Source organism: Spermophilus citellus (genome assembly GCF_964194105.1).
Source record: "Spermophilus citellus genome assembly, chromosome: 4".
Classification (NCBI taxonomy): domain Eukaryota; kingdom Metazoa; phylum Chordata; class Mammalia; order Rodentia; family Sciuridae; genus Spermophilus; species Spermophilus citellus.
Genome location: NC_138185.1, coordinates 144,944,939 through 144,964,585, shown reverse-complemented (window position 1 = coordinate 144,964,585; position 19,647 = coordinate 144,944,939). Strand labels below are relative to the sequence as shown.

The following is a 19,647-nucleotide window of genomic DNA, read 5'->3' as shown; positions in this document are numbered from 1 at the left end:
GCATTCAGTTCCAATTCAGATAACAGAATTAATACAACAATGTATGCTTTTAATGTATTTATCTAACATTAAAAATAAATAGATATGCAATTAAAAAAATAGAATTAATGCCATGTGCCAGGCCCTTGCTGTGTGCTTCTGTGAATTGTCCCATTTAATGTCTAATAGAATGTCAGCTGCATGTTGGCAGGGGGTTTTATTTGTCTCACTACACCCTCAGCCCTTACAGTGAATAATTGTTGAACAAATGAATGAAGGAATAAGTGAATGAATAACAGTCATGTGGGGTTATCAAACCCCCAACCACAATGACAAGGTGGTCACTGTAAAGTAGCTAATAAGTGAAAGGACTAAAATAAAAACCCAAGGCTTAGGAAACTTCCTCTGGAGTATATATAGATTTTTGCGGAAAATCATCTATGATAAAAAGCAAAGTTCCTTTTTTAACCCTGGGTAAAAGCTCTTTATTAAGTGTATATTTGTCTGTAAACTCCAAGCCCTGGTTTTCTCTGTGTTCCCAGCAACTCTGACATAATTGGCCACTAAGGACAAACACCCACAAGGTGAATCTGGATGGCCTCCCTAGGCAGCAGTCAACACCTTTTCCATGAAGAGGCTGACAGCTGTCAAATGGAGTACCCCATGAACTCTGCACAACCTCCTGGAATCCTGTTACCTGTTGTACACCAGCGTTGCCTCCATTCAGAATGGCAATCCCCAGCTTCAGAGTCTCGACCACCATGGGGCTCATCTCACCTGCCACAGTGAAGAGTTGATTGAATCACCAAGGAAACAGGTGGTGAATCACACCTTCTGGGCTTATGAGGACTTGTTAATAATGACTGTGTCACGGCATGATCTCTCTATGGTAGTCACATGGGTTCATCAGAAGTGGGCAAATCACCTTTGCTGGCGCTTATCATCTGAAGCACCATTTCTGCAGCACCTCGCTCATGCAGTCGAGCTTGCTGATAGAGGGTTTTCTGCTTCTCCATCTCTTTCTCCTAGAAAAAAAAGTCTCAGGGAAATATCTGTCTCCCAGCTTCTGCTGCTCCTTCCCTATCTCTATCTCTGTCTTCTGTCCACATTTGCCTCCAGGAAATTCACTGGACTGAGGTAAGGTGAGAAAGTCTTTAGTTGCCTGAGGAAGGCATAATTTTGAATAAAATAAACCTCTGAAGTTTATTTATAAACATTGCCCAGCTTTCCAAAACTGTCTACCCATAATTCCTTCATGTTTTGATGGTGAATTTTCCATTTATGGTTATGCCAAGTAAAACAATCTCTTCCCCATTGATACTATAATTAATAGTAAGCAACCTAAGATTAAAATGTGTTTTTTTCAATGTTTTGTCATCTGGGGGACCTGCTGAGGGGTCAACTTGATATCTGTCTGAGTGGAGGAAAATGCCCACTTATCTAGAACACTCAGAGCACAGTTAATAGACACTTTCCACCAGATCTCAGTACTAGATTGTCAAAGCTCTCCAGAAATGTACATTCATTACTTCTGTTTTATTCTGTTTAGTACATTGACTATCAAATATCACAAGCAATTTAAAATAGTTTAATCTTAACAATTTCAGGGTCCCACACCCTAGATTTATATTTATAGAAGAGTAGTACAACAACCACCCAAGTGTCTTTATGGCTCTGATTTTTCACTTTGGATACTTGAATTTGTTCCTATTAGGATAATATTTAGGAAGAAGCAAAATATCTCCCATGAAACAACCCAGTGGGGTGGTTTGCTGATCAGTGTGCTGCCTGCTCCCTTGCTAGGCAAGAGACAGACCACAGACACACAGGTGGGTGTTCTTTACGAAGGAACATCAGATACACTTGGTGGGTGAGCCCCATATGCTAAAGCCAGCACCACCTCTGAAGGCCCATCATGACGGCCTGGGAATGTGGCCCTGTTTTAATCTTTGTGAAAACTTACCTCAAATGTTTTTTCCTTGTCTTCATCCTCTTCTTCATCCTCACCACTCTGACAGCTCTGGGTTCCGCGGAGCAGAGAAAGGAGACAGAATTAAAATTAAAGGTGAGTGTATCTTATAAACGATAAACTCTTCTACTTTGCAAGACAGGGGACAGGCTGAAATTCACAGGTTCTTCAGGATTTCAGCAGTTTGTAAAACCAGGAACATTTTGAGCACTGCAGGGCAACATTATAGTTTAAATGCCATCTTTGTAGTCATCATGCGGGTCAGAGATGAGAAATGGGAACACTGAGATCACATAATCAATGGGCACCTATCTGGTTGAACCACTGACCTGAACTGTCCTCCCTGGTAAAGTTCTGGTGTAAATGGAGAAAAGAATGCAGGGACTTGAACACAGCACCAAGGTAATGGCAATAAGATTGGGATGTGATCGTAAAGTGCCCTTTCCCATTGTGGCCCTGTGGTGTAGCTGGATAAAGGCAGAGGTGCTCCTGCACCCCACATATCCTCCTTCCTGCCTGGCATGAGAGTTTTCTGGGAAGGAGCACTTTCCCATCCACTCCTCATTCCAGAATTCACCATCCTTCCAGGTGATATCTCCCTGGACACTCTCCCTCTTCTGGAACACTAGAATCTCCCTGGTTTCTAGACCTGTTTTCTTCGCCTACAGATGTGTTTGAACCCTACTGAACATACAAAGATAGTCTATATGCCTGAGCCCCATTTAGCTGGCTACAGAACTGTCACATGAGCCTAGCCACCAGCAGCCATGGTTTCTGCAAAGCTTCAGGATTTCCTGAGGAGGATGGAGAGTGGATTTCTGATGCTACCCTTGTGACACACGACTCATGCAATGTCTGGAACCTATGCCTAACCAAGTCCCCATCCTCCTGCTCACATGACAGTTTCCATATGCCTGAAGAGGTCTAAAGGAGACAGACAGATAATGTGCAGAAAATGCTGGTGTACCTTGGCCATCATGCTGGAATAGGAGGTGTACAAAGGATCATCTTCCAATTTGCTGGAAAGAATGGAGGAAATATTTAGCAGGCTACTTTTTGGAACTCTCAGAAAACACTAACAGCCATATAAATCTCAAATTACATTATAAGTGAATTATTTAGTTGCTGAGGCTGGCCTTGAACTTTTGATCCTCCTTGCCTCAGCCTCTGGAGTCACTAGGATTACAGGCGTGTACCACCACACTGAGATAAATTATTTAAAAAATACTTTTCCTCACTCTGATTCTTAGAAATTGCTCTAAAAATTTGAATCAGCATGGGCTTGACATGGGATTACGGGACAAGGTTACAACATCAGGCTGTCTAATCTTCAGACTCAGAGTTTGGCATTATGATGAGGACTGTGGCTTGATGTAGTTCCTCTAGAGGTTTCTTGATGGCCCCAAATAGGCCAGCTCAAACTTGACGTCCCTTCCACCCCATGCTGTCTGAAAGAGGAGGAGCTGGGATTGACCTGACCATCCCCGCCACCCGGGAGGAGGGCCCTGGTTGTGCTGACCTCCTCTCTGTGAGAGCATTTCGGCTAAAATGGAGAATGATCTGATGAAGTGGGTCTGGTTGCTTTTCCATTTCTTCTTCCTCCTCCTCTTCCACCTTGGGAGACTTCTACACAAACCAACATAGATGGGTGTTAGGCACAAGTCTTAGCATGAGCCACATAACTGCATGCGAACAAAGAAAAGGTCAAGCGCAAGGCACAAAGGGCATCAGACTGAAAGCAGAAAAAGAAACCACACTACACCACATATTTATTTCAGCAGAGAAGTCCTGAGGATGCAAGGTTGGTGTATATTTGTTTTTCCAGCCAATCAAAGAAACATTCCAATTTTAGGTTAAACAAAAGAAAAAGCAAAAAAGCTGACTACAGGGGAAGAACTATAGACCCCCATCAGCAGAACTCTCATGCAAGCTCTGGGCACCTGAGTTCAGGAGGGAAACCCTGCAGAGTTACCTATGAGACTCTCTCTCTGGCCAATACTTAAAATTTCCATTGGAAAACTGGGCTGAAGATGGAGTAGTGCAAAGTTACAAAGCTCTGGGGCCATTTGGGGTCTGTATTATCCTTCATTCAATCCAGCAAAACATATTGCTTTCTTAATCTCACATTCTACTCTAAAATTCTCATTGTTCCCCAGAGCTACTGTCCTGGAGCTGAAAGCCTGGCACTTCTCTTATCAAGTCTTTTCTCTTTGTTCTTTTACAGGAAGGGAAATAGCAGCTGATGCCAGAGGTAAAAGTGAATTTCCTAGCAGTGCCAAGTCAGCAGGGAGGATCGTATTTGGTGAACAACAGAGACTGTGTAAAAGACTAAGAAGGAGAGGATCAAAATGATGCTCATTTGTCAACTTCACACAAATTGAAAAAGTGGCCAACCAAGGAATTGTTTTTCTTACTGACAGAAATATATGGGAAGAATCAAGGACTGCCCCCCACCCACCAAAAAAAAAAAAAAAAAAAAAAAGGGAAGGAAAACAAGGAGACAGGCTTAAGAGAAAAAAAACAGGGAAGAGGAAAAGAAATAGTGTGAAAAGAGAAATGTGGAAAAGGGTAGATATAAGAAGCACAGTGTACAACTAGGGGACAGTAAGTGATAAGAGAGAAATATAAATGGGAGAAATAGGGAGAAGGAGAAAACAGAACCATGAGAGAATTTATTTTTCTTTCTGAACCAGGATGAGGCTCTGTGGTACCTTTGCAATATGCTTTTCCCCCTTGTGTGTCCTTTTGAGTAGTTCCAGAGCATAAAGTCTGTTAGAGACAGAGCATGCCAAATCTTCTGAAGGGCCAGTACAGAAATGTGAAATGCAGGAAGGGTAGGTATTTAGATGCATCTTCCCTAAAGCACAGCTATGGATTAGGAATGTCAGGTCTTGGCTGGGGTGGGGTGGCCTCCTGCAACCAGTGGTGCTCAAAACTTAACTTAGCATGAATTCTCCATGACATGGCTGCATTCAAGAAATATTAGTTGCTAATGATGATGAAGATGAGAGTGAAAAGAGTATTAGCACCTCCAAGTGAAAATTCATCCTCTGGCTCTGATGACCATTAGCAGGGCCTCCCCTGAGAATTTACAGTTAGTTCCTTTCAAATTAATACATTTAGTTCTTTGGGAAGGTTTAACTGTTATCACACACATATGAACACCAAAATCAAATTCATTCACACCCATGTCTGCTCCAGTTGAGTCAGTACTTACAGCCAAATCCTGTACTAGTTTCTCTTCAAAGGAATACGCCTCTGTTTCTATCCAAAATCTCTGATAGCCATGGAGGAAGAGGTTAATAGAGCGGTGCCTGAGCGGAAGGGTGAGAGTGAGGTCAAGAGGGTTTGTGGGACTTGTCATTTTAGTTTGGGCGGTTCATGGTTAGTAAGCAGGACAGGCTTTTGTACAATTCTGATCTTCTGATTGGTCAGATCCACCAGCAGCATACCATAAGCATTCATTGCAAAGAAAAGTGAACTCCCTAACTAAATGGTTCCCAAATACTGGAGCACCTTCTGAAAACAATGGTTAAAGCAAGCAACAGCAGTAGCTGTAACCCAAATCTGGTCTCACATGGTCTTTGTTGAATTTCCCACTAGTGACAACTAATTAGGTCAAGTAACAGTCCTGAAGTATTTTTTTTTTTAATATGGCAATTTAGTCACTCCTTGGGTTGGCCACTTGATCAGGTAAACCAATCTAAATCATGCAGTTTCTAAGTAGTTGGCTTCAAGTATGCTGAAAACATCAACCTGTGGCTTTTTTTTTTTTTTTTTTTTTTTGCTTTTCCAAGGAACCACACCAGCAGGGGTGCTCTGGCTTTTACTTAGGAAGGTGAAACATGGGCACATTACATCATGAGCACATCTTCCTGTGCCTCAGGGATTTTAGCTATGCCCCTGGCATCTGAGTAACTGGCATGAGCCACTTCCTATAATCCAGGGTTAACTTTTGAGAATATTAGCCCCTGAATATGAGGGGAATGGTGGGGGGAGGGAGAGAAAAGGAGATAAAAGTCAAGACCAGAGTTATTAAGCTCTAGTCATGGTTTTGGTAGAACACAACCTTTGCCATCTTTCTTTAAAATCTGACCAATCAGAATTCTTTTTAAAAATTGTACAAATTTGTGTTTTTATGGTAATATTAAATCATGATCAAGAGAGGAGGAGTGTGCACAGGTTACATTACCATTAAAATGGGTATAAGCCTGTCATACTGAGTTTTTTCATTAACCTTTTCCAGCCAAACCCGTTGAAAGGTGCTCAGGAAGAAATTGTTAATTGTGTGTCTGGAGAAAAGCATACAGGTTTTCTTTTAAAAACTGACACCAGAGAAACAGTTACTACATAATAAAATAAATCTATTTAGCTTGTTTTAGTTTGGAAGAATCTGTGTAGTTTAGATCATCACAAGGTGGGGAAGGAATTGTCTCCACACGAGCGTCTTGGTTAGTTGCTGCTCTTATGAAATCTACTTACAATCTTCCATGCCAGAGAAAAAACCCAGGGTAACCCTTCTAAAGTCTCTGAGTTAGGAGTAGCCACACCACATCAAGGATATGGTGAATTCCTGGACTTATTTGTATAGTGGTAGAATTACTGAAGGAATAGCCCAAATGTGAAAGGAGAATACTACCATTTTCAGTGGATTTAGGAAAAAGTGGTTGATTTTGAGAGAGGTGATTTCTGCTTAGCTGGCCTTGCTGCTCTGGCGACATGTGCTTGGAACTGAGCTCTTCTGGAGGCCACGTTAGCACAGTGCCAGGTAGGGATCTCACACAGACAGGAAAGCGAATATATTTTAATGATTCCTTACTTCTAGGAAACAAGTCAAAAATCCTATGCATATTTGCTTTTTTCACTAAGCTATGAATTTCACCTTTCTGCTAGTACTTCAGCACCCTTCATGCCCATGACTATTAGACTTATTTTTTTCAACTTTTTATTCATGAATTCTACTTGACTTAGTAACGCCTCAGTCTGTCCCAAAGACAGTAAACTGCTAGAGCAGTTCTGTGTCTCAGAGGCCCTGATTCTCCTTCATCTATGAAGGCTCTAATGAGGAAAGTTCAGTTGGCTCAGCACAGGGCAATAGACAGTCTGGATAAATGATGGCCAGGATCCACAGTTCAATGAAAGCAAAGGCTGAGCGGAGGAATGGTCCCCAATCTCATATTCCAAAAAACACACCTGTGTATATGGGATTTGGAGTATGCTTATCCAAGTCAATTTACTTTCCCTGACCAGGTGAGGATGTTCCCAGTGACTTGGAAGCTGATGAAGCAGAAGTTTAGAGTCAATCACCAGCTTTGTTTATTGATCACAGGCCTGACCTTACCCACTCTACAATGAGTCTGAAGATGAGGATGTTTCCAAATCACCAAAGACAATGAATCAGTCCCAGTGGTCAATGCTGACCCAGTCTGTCACTGATACTGTTATGGTTTGGCTCTTACATATCCACTAATGGCCATTTGTTGAAGGCTTAGTCACCAACCTTTGGTGCTGCTGGGAAGTGGGGAGCCTTCAGCAGGTGGGGCCTCGTGAAAGGAAGTTAGGTCAGTGGGGGCATGACCTTGAATGGGATACTGTGACCCTGCCTCCTCCCTTTCTTTTTGCTTTCCAGCTGCCATGAAGTGAGCAGCTTTACTCTACCACCCATTCCCTGCTATGATGTTCTATCTTGCCAAAGGCACAGATCAAAGGAGCCAAGTGACCATGGATTACACCCACGAGTCAAAATAAATCTTTCCTCCTTTTAAGTTCATTTATCTCAGGTGTTTTGTCACAGAGACAGAAAATTGACATAGATACTTTGTGTGGACACAGAATGTTTCACACAATTTTCAGAAAAACCTTCATGCATTTTTTTTTAAACTTTGAAGTATGGGCTAAAACACCCAAATAAATGCACTATGCCCCTAATTGTACTCTTGGGGCATTCTAGCTTTTCTTCATCTTGTTGGCAAATACACCGTGATAAATTAGGATTCCCAGGTTATACTTCTGTATCTGCTAAGAAAATAGCAATTTTGGTGTCAAAGTGCATGAGAAGTTAAATATTGCTTGACCAGTTGGTGACTTGGGGATAAAGTGTTTTAGAAACCAGAACCCTTTTTATAGAAGTCTTTACATCTTCATGAAGAGTCCTACCTCAGCTAATGAAGAGGGGCTCCTCAATGCTTACCTGGCTGACTTTACAGTAGGTACTAGTGCTGCACAGGTATGGGACGCTAGGGAATTTCACCACTTTTTAGGCTTACCTTGATTGCTTAGCAGGCCATCATACTCTACAGACTCCAAAGGCTCCATGAGCCAAGAACTCCAATTTCTATTCTTTGGGTGAAGAGTATAGAGGCCAAAACAGAGCATAGCTGTGGAAGCAAACTTAATTGCCATTGCCAGCTCATGGGTCAGAAGAAAAGGACAGAATACATACCTGGGTAGGTTGTAGAGAGGAGCCATCCTGAAACAGGCCACAACTGCCCGTTTCCGCTGCTTTGACAACAGCTTGTGCCAGACAGCCTTCTTAGACCTTAGAGGTTGTTCCACCTGTGAAGAGATCACACAAGTAGTAGGTACATGCTAGGCTGATATGAGTGGCAGAGGAGAGTCACCTGTAGCCCAGACTTCTTAACCCTGGAAGAATTTTGGCTTTCAACTGTAGTCAGAAAAATGTACATAACAGTAGATGATTCCATTTGTGAAGGTATTGGGTTTTCTTCTTTCTCCCATGTGCTGTTAGCCACTTATTGCTTACCAGCAGCTTTACAAACAGTAAAAAAAAAAAAGTCATTTGAGATAATGGCAAGAATTTTTAAAGCAGTGGAAGGGAAAAGAATTGAGGGATCTGCTATGATGAAGCACCAAAATGATACTTGAGGATATAGGATGATCCTTGTTTTCTCAGTCTTTTAAAAAAAAATTATACACACACACACATTTGTAGTTGTATTTGGACACAATATCTTTATTTATTTATTTTTATGTGGTCCTGAGGATCGAACCCAGTGCCTCACATGTGCTAGGTGAGTGCTCTACCACTGAGCCACAACCCCAGCTCCTGTATTCTCAGTCTTTAAAGGATACCTGTAATTGAGAATTGACTGTGGAGAGGAGCTTTGTATTCCCCAAGGTAGTCTTTCTTTGTCCCTCCTTAGATCAAATACTCCATACCTGCTCCAGGTGGAAGACAGCTGCTGAAATTCTCTGTACACGTTCCACTGTCTTCTCTGGATCTGAAGGTTCTTCACTCCTCAGAACATCCTTGTAGAGGTTCAGTTGCCATTTTACAGCGGGGTCATCAGACTAAAAATTAAATCAGATCCACAAAAATAATTAATTCCTTGTACCTCTGGTACTGAAAAAGGCTACCAGGGTTTCCATACGAATCAAGACTGTCTTTTGGGTTAGGGATGTACATCAGTGATGGAGTGCTTATCTACCATGTGTGAAGCCCTAGGTTGGATCCCCAGTGCCATTAAAAAAAAAAAAAAGACTCTCTTATTGTCTCTCTTATCTCTCAATTATTGTTTTCTACAGCACTGTAGATGATGCTATGTTGGAAATTCTCATTCTAGCCTACATATCTCAACTCTTCTGACATCTTTTCATTACTTTATCTCTTTGTGCTTCAATTTTGATGCTGTTTCTTAAAACAATCATCCAATTTATAAATTCTCTCTTCAGCTAAGTATAGCCTATCTTTTTAATCCGTACATTGAATTTTAAATTTCAATGACCGTTTTCATAATCATTATGAGGTTTTTCCCCAAAACTATCTCCCCTCCTCCTGTTTCAAAAGTAATGTCGTCCTTTATGTCTAATATTTTAATTACATTTATATTTAACTTCTTTTCTATAGTTCCTTATCTCTCAAATTATTCTTGTTTTGCATTTCTTGACCCTCTGATGGTGGTGGATTTCCTTACATGCTTTGAAATTTTTTACATGACTTTATTTTTCAAGAGGAGTTTTATTTAATGACATTAGAACCTCTACTTGAGGAAGTGAAAACTTTCCCAATAGTTTCATGGTTGTCTCTGCAGGAAATTTAAGAATTTAAATTTCAAGGATAATTTTTTGCAAGTTTATCACTCTGCATTTGTGCCCAGTGGGGGAAATTAGTCCCTGGCCCCTTTACCTTTAAGGTTACTAAAACCCCTAGCCCCTAAGTTACATTTTTGGCACTCTAAGGACACCCACAGCACTCACTTATTAATAATATTTAGAGCATCTCCTTTTTTTCCCCCTGGCTCTTGGGATTTCTTGTTATTGCCTTTTTTCCTAGAGTATTTTTATCCACCATTCTTGTATATTTGGGGCAGAATGAAAGATGTTTTTATATAGGCTTAGTTCTTCATCTGAGGGTATGATGTATCTGAGGAAAGAGCTGTTTAGATTCACAGGCCTAGAAAAATCTCAAATGGCCTTTAAAACAAAACTTCTGTTTTGATTATGCCAACCTAGATACAAAATTATTTTGCTTCAAAATCTCACTTGAGTGGGAGGTGCTAAAACTTCCCCAGGTGTCCATTTCACTGTTTAACAAGTCTCACAGCCAGTGAATTCTGAGACCTAATCCAGATCCCCCCTGCTATGGTTTGACATTCATATAACAGGAAGTGGGAAGGCATGCTTCATCAGATACGTGTTTTACATCCACTTTATAATAGCAAAGGAAAGAACAAAAACTGAAGGCAAAGAGCTAGTCCTACCAATCAAACACTGCTTTCAGAACACATTTTAAAAAGATGAATTAAACTAAGTGGGAGGATGGAACCCAGTGACAAGGCACAGCCTATGTGGTTCTCCTTGTCTTCCCTCAGCATACCTTTTCCTGCAAGTGCAAGTTATTCCGCAGATGTTCCTTAACCTCTTCATCCGTGTCCCTCTGAAGAAAGAGAGATTAAATTTTATTACTAGAATTCACCATGGGAATGTAAAATAGAGTACAGGGGTGTATGGACAGTCAAAGCATGATTTTCCTGAGATTTTTTTTTTAAACAAAAGAAGAAAAACTAGAGACTCTTCCCAAATTACTGACTCCCAAACCAGTTTTAAAACAAAGGTGTGATGTCTCTGTGCACTTCGATTTCTGTTCATTTGCCTCGCCCACCCACAAAAGGGGGACTTGCCCTTCACTAAACACCACCACTACTAGCACCGCTACTGCCTAGATGGTGGCTCAGCCCAACCAGATAGGCAGCTTACACAGCTGTAGCGTGATTTTGCCAGAGAGATCAGCTCCTGGTCGCCTGGTGTGCACATATTCAAACCAATGGGCAGCATTTTCTTCAGCGCGGCCACAATGAGGGATGTCTGGATGGAGTACAAGTCTCCCCTCCTCTTTGTCTTCTTCCGTTCCTGGTCCTGTCCTCCAGACTAGGAGATGATATTAAAATAAAGAGAGGGGATCAGTGACTGTCTGAAAGAAACCATCTCAGCTCAGAGATAGCCTGCTTTCTTGTAGCCCTGTCAATATGGGTTGGGCCTTACTATATTTCAAAGAGCAGTAGTCAAAAGGGTGTGTTAAACAAAGCCATAAAACACCAGCCCTAACCCTGAGCTTTCTCTTCTGCACATGCACACAGAACCACAAAACTAGACACACAACATATCACAGACACCTATAGTCTTGCTCACTCACATCTGGACCAGATGAACAAAAGCCTGGTATTTTGCAAAAAGAATGATTTAATGACTGATAAAAGGACCCCAGGGAATAACTGAGAACCCTCATGCTGGGGAATCACAAAAATGTACCAGAGCACTCATTATAGGACCATTGGTCTGTTTCCAGGGCTGAAGCTAGTGTTTTGGAGCACTGGCATCCCACTTAGTACTCCCTACGATGGGGCAATGCAAATTCTCACAGAGCTGCTTTGGGATCTGGCTGGGAGAAAGGTGAGAAACTGGACATGAAAGAAAGCAGTCTTAGATCCAGGGGAATTTGTGTTTGTCTTTTATTCAATACCTTTCATAAAATTCATTCAGTGGAGCAGGAGGTTTGAGAGGAATCTAATCCCCTGGGCTCTGGACAATGGCAGCCCCAGGCAACAAACAGAAGACACTCAGTACCCACAATACAAGGTGGAGTCAAGGGGACAAGGCACTTCAGTGACCCAAATTTTATGATGCCAGATTCAGAAAAAGCAATGTTGGTCACATGGTACTCTGCTTGCCGGACTGTACCTCTGTGAAGTGGGCATCTGCTTGATGCAGGGAAGGCTGGGTGGACAGAGGGTCATTAGGGAAATGAGGGAGAGGCAGTCTTTATAGCAATGAGGTAGCAGCACTGTGATTTACAATGACATACAGATAGATGGCTCTGGGAGCAAGGGAGGATAGTTGCCACCTCTGGAACTTAAGACCTGGGATTCCTGGGCTGAGCAGAATTCATTTTGTGAGAGATGTGCTTTTGAAAGATAAGATGACAGTTGGAATTAACACTACCTTGGGGCTCATGACTTTAATTATTTTTCGAAGTGTGAAAGAGGGTCGAAATCATTAATGGCACTTTTATAAAAGTTGTGATTTGTTCCACCAACCCTGGGTCAGCAGCACTTTCAGTGAAGTGTCTGACTAGGAAAACCCAGTCTGGCCAAACACTGCCCTGGGAATGCTGTTTACTTACAGAGGTACATTGTGCCCAGCGCTCCAAAACACCAGGTCAGCCCCCAGGACAGCTGTGGGAGGGGCAGTAAAAATTATGCAGGAGTAAGAAATGAAACTAAGGAAAGGAGGCTTCTTATGTTCCAGAACAGATTGAAATGTGAAAGTTGGTTCACCCAAAGATTGTTCAAGTTTTAACATTTACTGAGCACTTGCTAGCTTTCTTGCATGTTCTACCATCAGGTGTGAAATTTAAAGGTTGTATCTAAGGACAAAACTCATTTATGGTCTATTACTGTTGAAGATGCTTCAAATTATCCACCAAGGATAGAACTGGTTCAGTATATGTGAACTCTGTGGTATCATGTATGTGTAAATGTAAAATGAAAATGGTAATATACAGTATATAATCAAGTAAAATACTAAAAGTGTAACTGTATAGACTTGATTACATAATTTATTTACTACTCAGTCTCTATTTGATTTGGCCAGTGTCATATTCTAATGATAAATGCTACACATATGACATGACTTCAGTGGGCCTGATACTTGAAATAAAACATTTTAAATCCTCCCTACAACACTGAAGTATTAACATGTCAGTTTTATGAATGAAAAAATGATGCTCAGGGAAGTCAAATAATTTTCCTAAGGTCATACAGCAAATATGCATCTGAGCTGTTCTTCAGATGCAAGTCTGTCTTGACAGGGCTCCATTTCCAAGAGCTGCATATGACCTGGTCTCTACAGCTCCCTTTCTGTACCACATCTTAGGGCAAGGGGGGTTGGGACAACAGTAGCAGATACCCATTACTGAACAGAGAGGGAAGAATGTCCATATAATAATATTTAGGGGTAATTGGAAAACTGCCTCAGGGTTTGTTCTACCATATGCACACTGTATACCAAAAATTCATGGTTGTCTGATTTCAGACCTTGAGTTTTGTCCTTGTAAGACTTTCTTGGAGTTATGGGAACTTTGAACAAGAGGCAGAACACGTGGACTGTGAATAGGCTTAGGCCACTAACAGAAAATAGAACTGTGACCCTGAGTGGCACCACAGCAGAGCCAGTCTCCCAGGCTCTCAAGCCCTGTCAGTCATCCCTATCTCTGTTAGTGTGGTGGCCACCAAGCTAACAGAGAGGGCAGCTGGGAAAGGGAGCAGAGATGGCAAGGAGACCTCGGTTAGGGCGAGGCTTGGCTGGCTTCCCCGGCTTCCCCTTTCCAAGGGTGGGTAGGCCTACATTCACTCTTTGACAGGCAGTTGTCTTCCCTGGAGCAGGCCTGGGGACCTCCAGGTGAGAAAATCCATTCTGTACCACCCCCATGGTGATCACAGTGCAGAGGGGGCCAGAGCCTGGCACCTCTAATACTAGGACAGAAAAGACACGTCATGCATTTGACCTGTACCTTTACTTGCATGGCCTGTGTGGAAAGACAAAAGAAAAGAAACAAGGAGAAGAGTCAGTCAGGAAAAGCAAGGGGTCCGAGGCAGAAAGCACCACATGTTATTCATAGCTTCTTAGTCCCAGTTCTCAGCCAATGTGGCAGAAACTCAACTTTTGTGGGCGTGAACATAGCATGAAGACCAAATGGAAGGTTAGGATGGAGGTTAATTTGGTCAGAAAGACTTACACCCAGACCAGCAATTCACCCTGGGGAAGGGGCAACTTAGAGAGCAATCTTCTAAGGGGTGTGGCTCAGACCCAGTCCACTGGACTCAGATCTGGTGCCCACATGAACTTTTTTTTTTTTTGGGGGGGGGGGATGCTGGGAATTGAACCCAGGGCCTTGTGCATGCAAGGCAAGCACTCTACCAATTGAGCTATATCCCTAGTCCCCCTCCCCTCCACAACCTCTTTAGATGTAAAGTCTTTCCCTCATCTACTTCCCTTCGTTTACCAGGGTGGACTGGAGAATCTGTTATGTGACCAAAGACCCCATTTTTTCTTCCTTTCACCTACCACATTATCAACTCCAGCAGGTCAGTGGCTACAAAAGAGAGGGGAGAACTGAGCCCTGATTGTGCTTCTGCTAAAAGGTTTGCTTTTTAAAAAGTACTCTGGGAATATCCAAAGTGCTTTGGGATCATCCCATAGTCCAAAGAATGGAGCATCTTCCTTCTTACATTGTGACCTTCAAACGCACCCTCATCCTACAGGTTCTACTTTTACTCTTCACATATTGCTAATATAAGTTAACTCACTGCAATTCCCTAATTTCAATTCATATACCTTCAACATAATTTCATTTCCCCACACTTGGGTTATAAGCCCTCAGTGGTAGTTTATGATCAAACAGATGGTTTTATGTGTAGGCCTTTTGGAAAAACCAGACTCTTCCAGGATAATGGAACTTGATGAAGGCATCACACCCTGTGGTGGATTGCACCAAGGGAACCAGGAGAGTCCACATCAGGCTCGTGCACAAAGGCAAACCTGTGCCGTGGGAAGGTCTTACCCCACTGAAAGGGCAAGTCAAGTCAAGTTTACCAAACATCAAGCATTAGAGGCAAGGAGATTTTCTGGAAATTGGACTACAAATGAGAGGAGAGGAGAGGAAAGGAAAGAGAGCACTTAAAGAAGGTGGGCCATGAGAGAAGTTGGGGGAGGGCTGGAGGGGAGAAAAAGAATGGAGGAAAAAAGAGGGAGGGAAGGAGAAAGACAGGGGCAAGGTGGGGAGACCAAAAGGGAGGAAGGGAGGGACAAATATATATAATAGAGAGAGAGACACAGACTATGAACATAATGAAGCAGTGTAGGAACAAAAGAATAGAGAAAATTAAAAATAAAGAGGCAGAGGGAGGAAATGAAAGAGAAAGGACAGTGAGTAAGAAGCTCTTCAGCTTAGAGCAAGAAGAAAACTCCCTCATATGCTCTGAATGCCCTTGAAAACTTAAAGATACCTTCTTCTAAAATAATTCCTGTTCTTAAATCTGCTGAGATCACTCCATGGGTGGAGGGCTTCAGACCCTGAAGTGCCCTCATTCCAGTACCTCAGCTCTGGGGTGTTATGGTTTATAACCTTGGTCAAGAAACTGGCATTTCTTGTTACAACCACATTCTAACTTACCATTCCCCTCCGAGGAAGCTGCTGCCATTTTTCCAGAAAACAAAACGAGTTTAAAACAAAAAAGACACTTGCTCAGCTTAGTTACATTTAGCTTAACATATATCGCAAACTGGTGTTATACAAACAAAATATACAATGAGCTCTCAGGAAACAATCTATGTTAGCTTATCAGAAAAACAATGTATCTTTGAACTGACCTTCTGGTCATCAAGTCTGAGCAGTCCACTGTATATTTTCCCCACGCCCTTTCTGAGTATGAGGTGGTGTACTCAGTGTGTGCGGCATGCAGCATCATGCACACACCTCCACAAAGGCTGCGATGGGAGCTAAGGCTAATTTCATTTATACAACACCAGAATTCAGTTCAGAGTGGACATAAAAGCAAGCAAAGGCAACAGGAACCCATTCTGACCAGGTAGTAGAGAGAACATCTAAATTGCAGGTAAGCAAAAGGCAATAGGGATTCAACTGGTAAGGAAGAAGACCCCCTCCTGGCTCCTCAGTATGTAATCCTACATCTAAGAAACACCAGAAATGGCTATGGGCTACTGTTTATTGGAGGTGTGGCAGCTCTCTGTCTTAAATAAAGCCCTGCACTTATCAAATGTTATTCTGATCTAGAGATAGTTGAAGACTAACTCTTAACCAGAGCATCTTAGTAGAGCTGTGAAGTCAGACAAAAAGTTCAGCCCCATTACATGGATTGGCAAATCTGGGGCCCAGAGGAATTAAATGAACGGTACAAGGCTATAGCTGTGACCAACAGTGGGGCCAAGGACCTGGCTTTCTTTCAGTTTCCAGTTTATTTACTACTATGCTCTGTATCTCAGTTGAGGTATCAGGAACAATATGAACACTTGTTACCCTGAAAAGCAGGGAAAATGTTATTCTTCTATGGACAGAGGGCCTGCAGTTGAATCACATTATAACTTTGACCTCATCCCAATTGCCTCAGAAATAACTGGCATACAACATACAGGGAAATGAAATGGAAGAACTTGCTCCTGAGGCCTGACTTTACCAACAGATTCCAAACATGACTATCCTCTCATGAAAAGAACATCTTCCTTTCCCCACTCATGATGTGAATGAACAAAATATCAGGTTAGTTTGTTAGTAGGTGAGTTGTGAGATGTCATTTTTCTGTCACTTTATCTCTTTCCAAATGCAAACCCAAGGGTCCTGAGTATCTATTCATCACCAGAGTGTTGAGAGGTCTTTGCCATTTCTGCTCATCTGGGATCCAAATCCTGTTATCAGAGTAATTTCCATTGCTTTGCTGCAGCCCCTGCCGATCACGATGGATGCTAACTGGTTCAGCCTAAGGGCCCATGGAGCTCCCCTAAGCTGAAGACGGCATGGGATCTGCCTGGGATCAATTGACTTTCTGTAGGAAGACAGGATTAAAGGGGAGTCTATGATGGCTGTAAGAAGACCCTGCAGAGGTAATCTTAGATACACTAGATGTCTTGGGGAGCTAGAATCTGAAAATTCCAATCTTATGCACCTCACAGGAGCTGATATGTTTACTAAAAGGTGAATACAAAATGAATTTTGGAAATTGAAATTATGTGAAGCACAAAAGAATCCACTTTGTATGTGGATTCCTCTGCTTTGTATGTGCACAATTTTGCTTTAAATAATAAAACTTTATTTAGCAATGTATAAATATATTTAAAGTATATTCTGGTGCATACTTAAGAGTGAGTCCTAAACATACAACAGTCAATTTTTAGATGTTGGAAGAAGTGCTAGTGCCAACATCGCTAAAAGATGATGAGACAGGAAGTTCACAGCGACTATAGCTAACCAGACCTAGCTCCACCCTTGGTGAAGTTCCAGGGGCTGAGATTTTCGTTTCTGATGTCATACCACTCCCTTCTCTGCAATCCCATAAACACAGGTCCTCCATCCCAAATTGTTATTGGAAAGATAGCCAAGGTCTTCCCTATAAAGCCATGACTCCCATCTTTTCAGAACTGACTTTCACTTCTGAGAGGTCCCCATGCACAATCCTCCTTCCTGAATCTCAGAGGCAGCACTGCACCACCAATGAGAGAGATGTGCATCTAAGGAGTGATAGGTGACTTACACTTGACATATACAGCCAACCTTCATTGAAGCACATTTCTTAGGGAGACAAAGTCAGGGGTAAGAAGCTGGCAATAACACATCCCATTTAAGGAAGCTTTGCTTTTGTATCTACACCTGAAGGAGTGTGTCTGGGAATTCTCTCCAATCAAAACAACCAAGCCTTGTGCAGAGCAGACTCAGGAGGGGCTGGGGGCCAATTTCCTCCTCTTGTATCCCAGCTATGTTCCTCCCCACAGCTTACTCATAGATAGATATATTTTAAGGCAGGTGTCTGATATGCCCTCTTTCAAACATTTCCTGCAGGGAGGTGGACAAATGTTTGGCTTTCTGGGTGCAACTGTCATGGAAAATAAATACAAGGCATTAAGAGGTCAACGTATCTGAAATAAAATAGGTTTGGATGGTCCAGAGAGGAGGAAAACAAGCACAATGTAAGAGCACCCGCTATCGAAATCATCCAAGCAAGGTAATTTCCTCCTAGCTAATCAATAGGTGGCTCGAAGTATGTGCGTTTTTGTAGCTTCACCATTCAGGAAGTGGTTCTATTTTAAAACTGCTAACAGCAGGTTTGTTTTGGAGACCTCTCAAATGCCTTAGGCAAGTCTTGAAACTTAAACTTTCGGACATACAAGCAGCTATTTATTCACAGAATGTGATGACCATGCTAATCGAAGAGCAGTTTCTTCCGTGGCTCATTTTCAGAGAACAACAGTCGGGACTGTTGGTTACGTAGTTTGGCCTAAATGAAGTACAGGGTTAATACTCAGAAAATATGAAACAGATCCAAGTCATGGCTGAAGTCAAGGTTGAAGAGTCTCTGGAATTGACTTCTAAGGACTTACTTTTGACATCTTGCTTTTGCTGTCTCCAGTTAAAAATGCCAAATTATTAATTTCATTCTGAATCACAAAATTTTGCTCTTCCCTCTTGAAGTTCTAAATGGTGGGAAATAAAAAAGCAAACATTATAAGAAAGCCTCTCAAGCTTTCACAGCCTTTCACAACCATCCTAAATCCAGGACCCAAAGGTGTCCTTACGTGAGATTTACACCACAGGATGAAGACCTCTGCCACCATGCGGAAGAGCTGGTCAGAATCAGCATCGGGGCTTTTGAGCCAGTTAGATCTGGGTTGAAAAGTAAATGAACAGGTTTATGAAATTCAGTAAGGATTACAGTAGTCACACCCTCCAAGTTGCACCAGCAGACACTTACCCAGTAAAAACTGCGTTCTCACATGAAGGTGATAATCAGGGAGACCAAGATCTTAAACACTTAGATGCAGGTATTAAATGGGGTAGACATTTTTGAAGGACCTACAATTACCATTTCTGTTTTCAATCAAAGGATTCAAAAATTATCTTAGCAAACAGATGTCAGAAATCAACATTTCAAATTTGTCATATATAGGTTTCATTTCTTTTTTAAATGGATGAGAGGATTAAGTTTAAGCTCTAAATTTGGGGACAGAACTCTTAATACATAAGGGTGGAAAGCCCAGGAAAGTCTTGGTCACTATGACCTCTAGTTTTGCCCTTGACAATTGTCATTGTCAAGCCTCTGAAATTCTGAGCACTGTAAACAAGTCACGACGCCCTATCTGGTTTCCTTTCAAACCAGATTTATAAAAGAAATACGTAACAATGTTTTTCACAGTCATTTGAAGTGTATGAGCAGAGACCAAATATCTCCCATGACTTCCAAAATTATTTGGAAATTCCATATAAATAGCCATTTTTTTAAAAAAAAGGCTTATTAAGAAATATCACAATTATGATTGTGATATTGTGGCTAAATTGAGTAGAATTTTTTTTAAGTTTTCTTACCCCTAAGTACCTTATATATTTGAATTAAATTATACTTCTAAAGGGTTAGGTAAGTTGCCATTTCCAAGTATCTGCAGAGAGTAGCTCAAAG

The 19,647-nt window shown here is 41.8% G+C and overlaps 1 protein-coding gene across 1 annotated transcript in view; it reads right to left on the bottom strand.

The window, feature by feature from the left end:
• The window catches only part of RYR3 (ryanodine receptor 3), a 518,939-nt gene that overhangs the window by 36,602 nt on the left and 462,690 nt on the right, over nucleotides 1-19,647 (bottom strand). The window contains exons 67-78 of the mRNA XM_081292880.1: nucleotides 18,770-18,857; nucleotides 18,575-18,667; nucleotides 11,165-11,335; nucleotides 10,785-10,844; nucleotides 9,128-9,259; nucleotides 8,391-8,503; nucleotides 5,166-5,262; nucleotides 3,468-3,574; nucleotides 2,916-2,967; nucleotides 1,943-1,999; nucleotides 905-1,004; nucleotides 677-756 (exon numbers count right to left, since the gene is read on the bottom strand). Coding sequence (XP_081149006.1) covers nucleotides 677-756; nucleotides 905-1,004; nucleotides 1,943-1,999; nucleotides 2,916-2,967; nucleotides 3,468-3,574; nucleotides 5,166-5,262; nucleotides 8,391-8,503; nucleotides 9,128-9,259; nucleotides 10,785-10,844; nucleotides 11,165-11,335; nucleotides 18,575-18,667; nucleotides 18,770-18,857 — 1,150 coding nt within the window. The remainder of the gene's footprint in view (nucleotides 1-676; nucleotides 757-904; nucleotides 1,005-1,942; nucleotides 2,000-2,915; nucleotides 2,968-3,467; nucleotides 3,575-5,165; nucleotides 5,263-8,390; nucleotides 8,504-9,127; nucleotides 9,260-10,784; nucleotides 10,845-11,164; nucleotides 11,336-18,574; nucleotides 18,668-18,769; nucleotides 18,858-19,647) is intronic.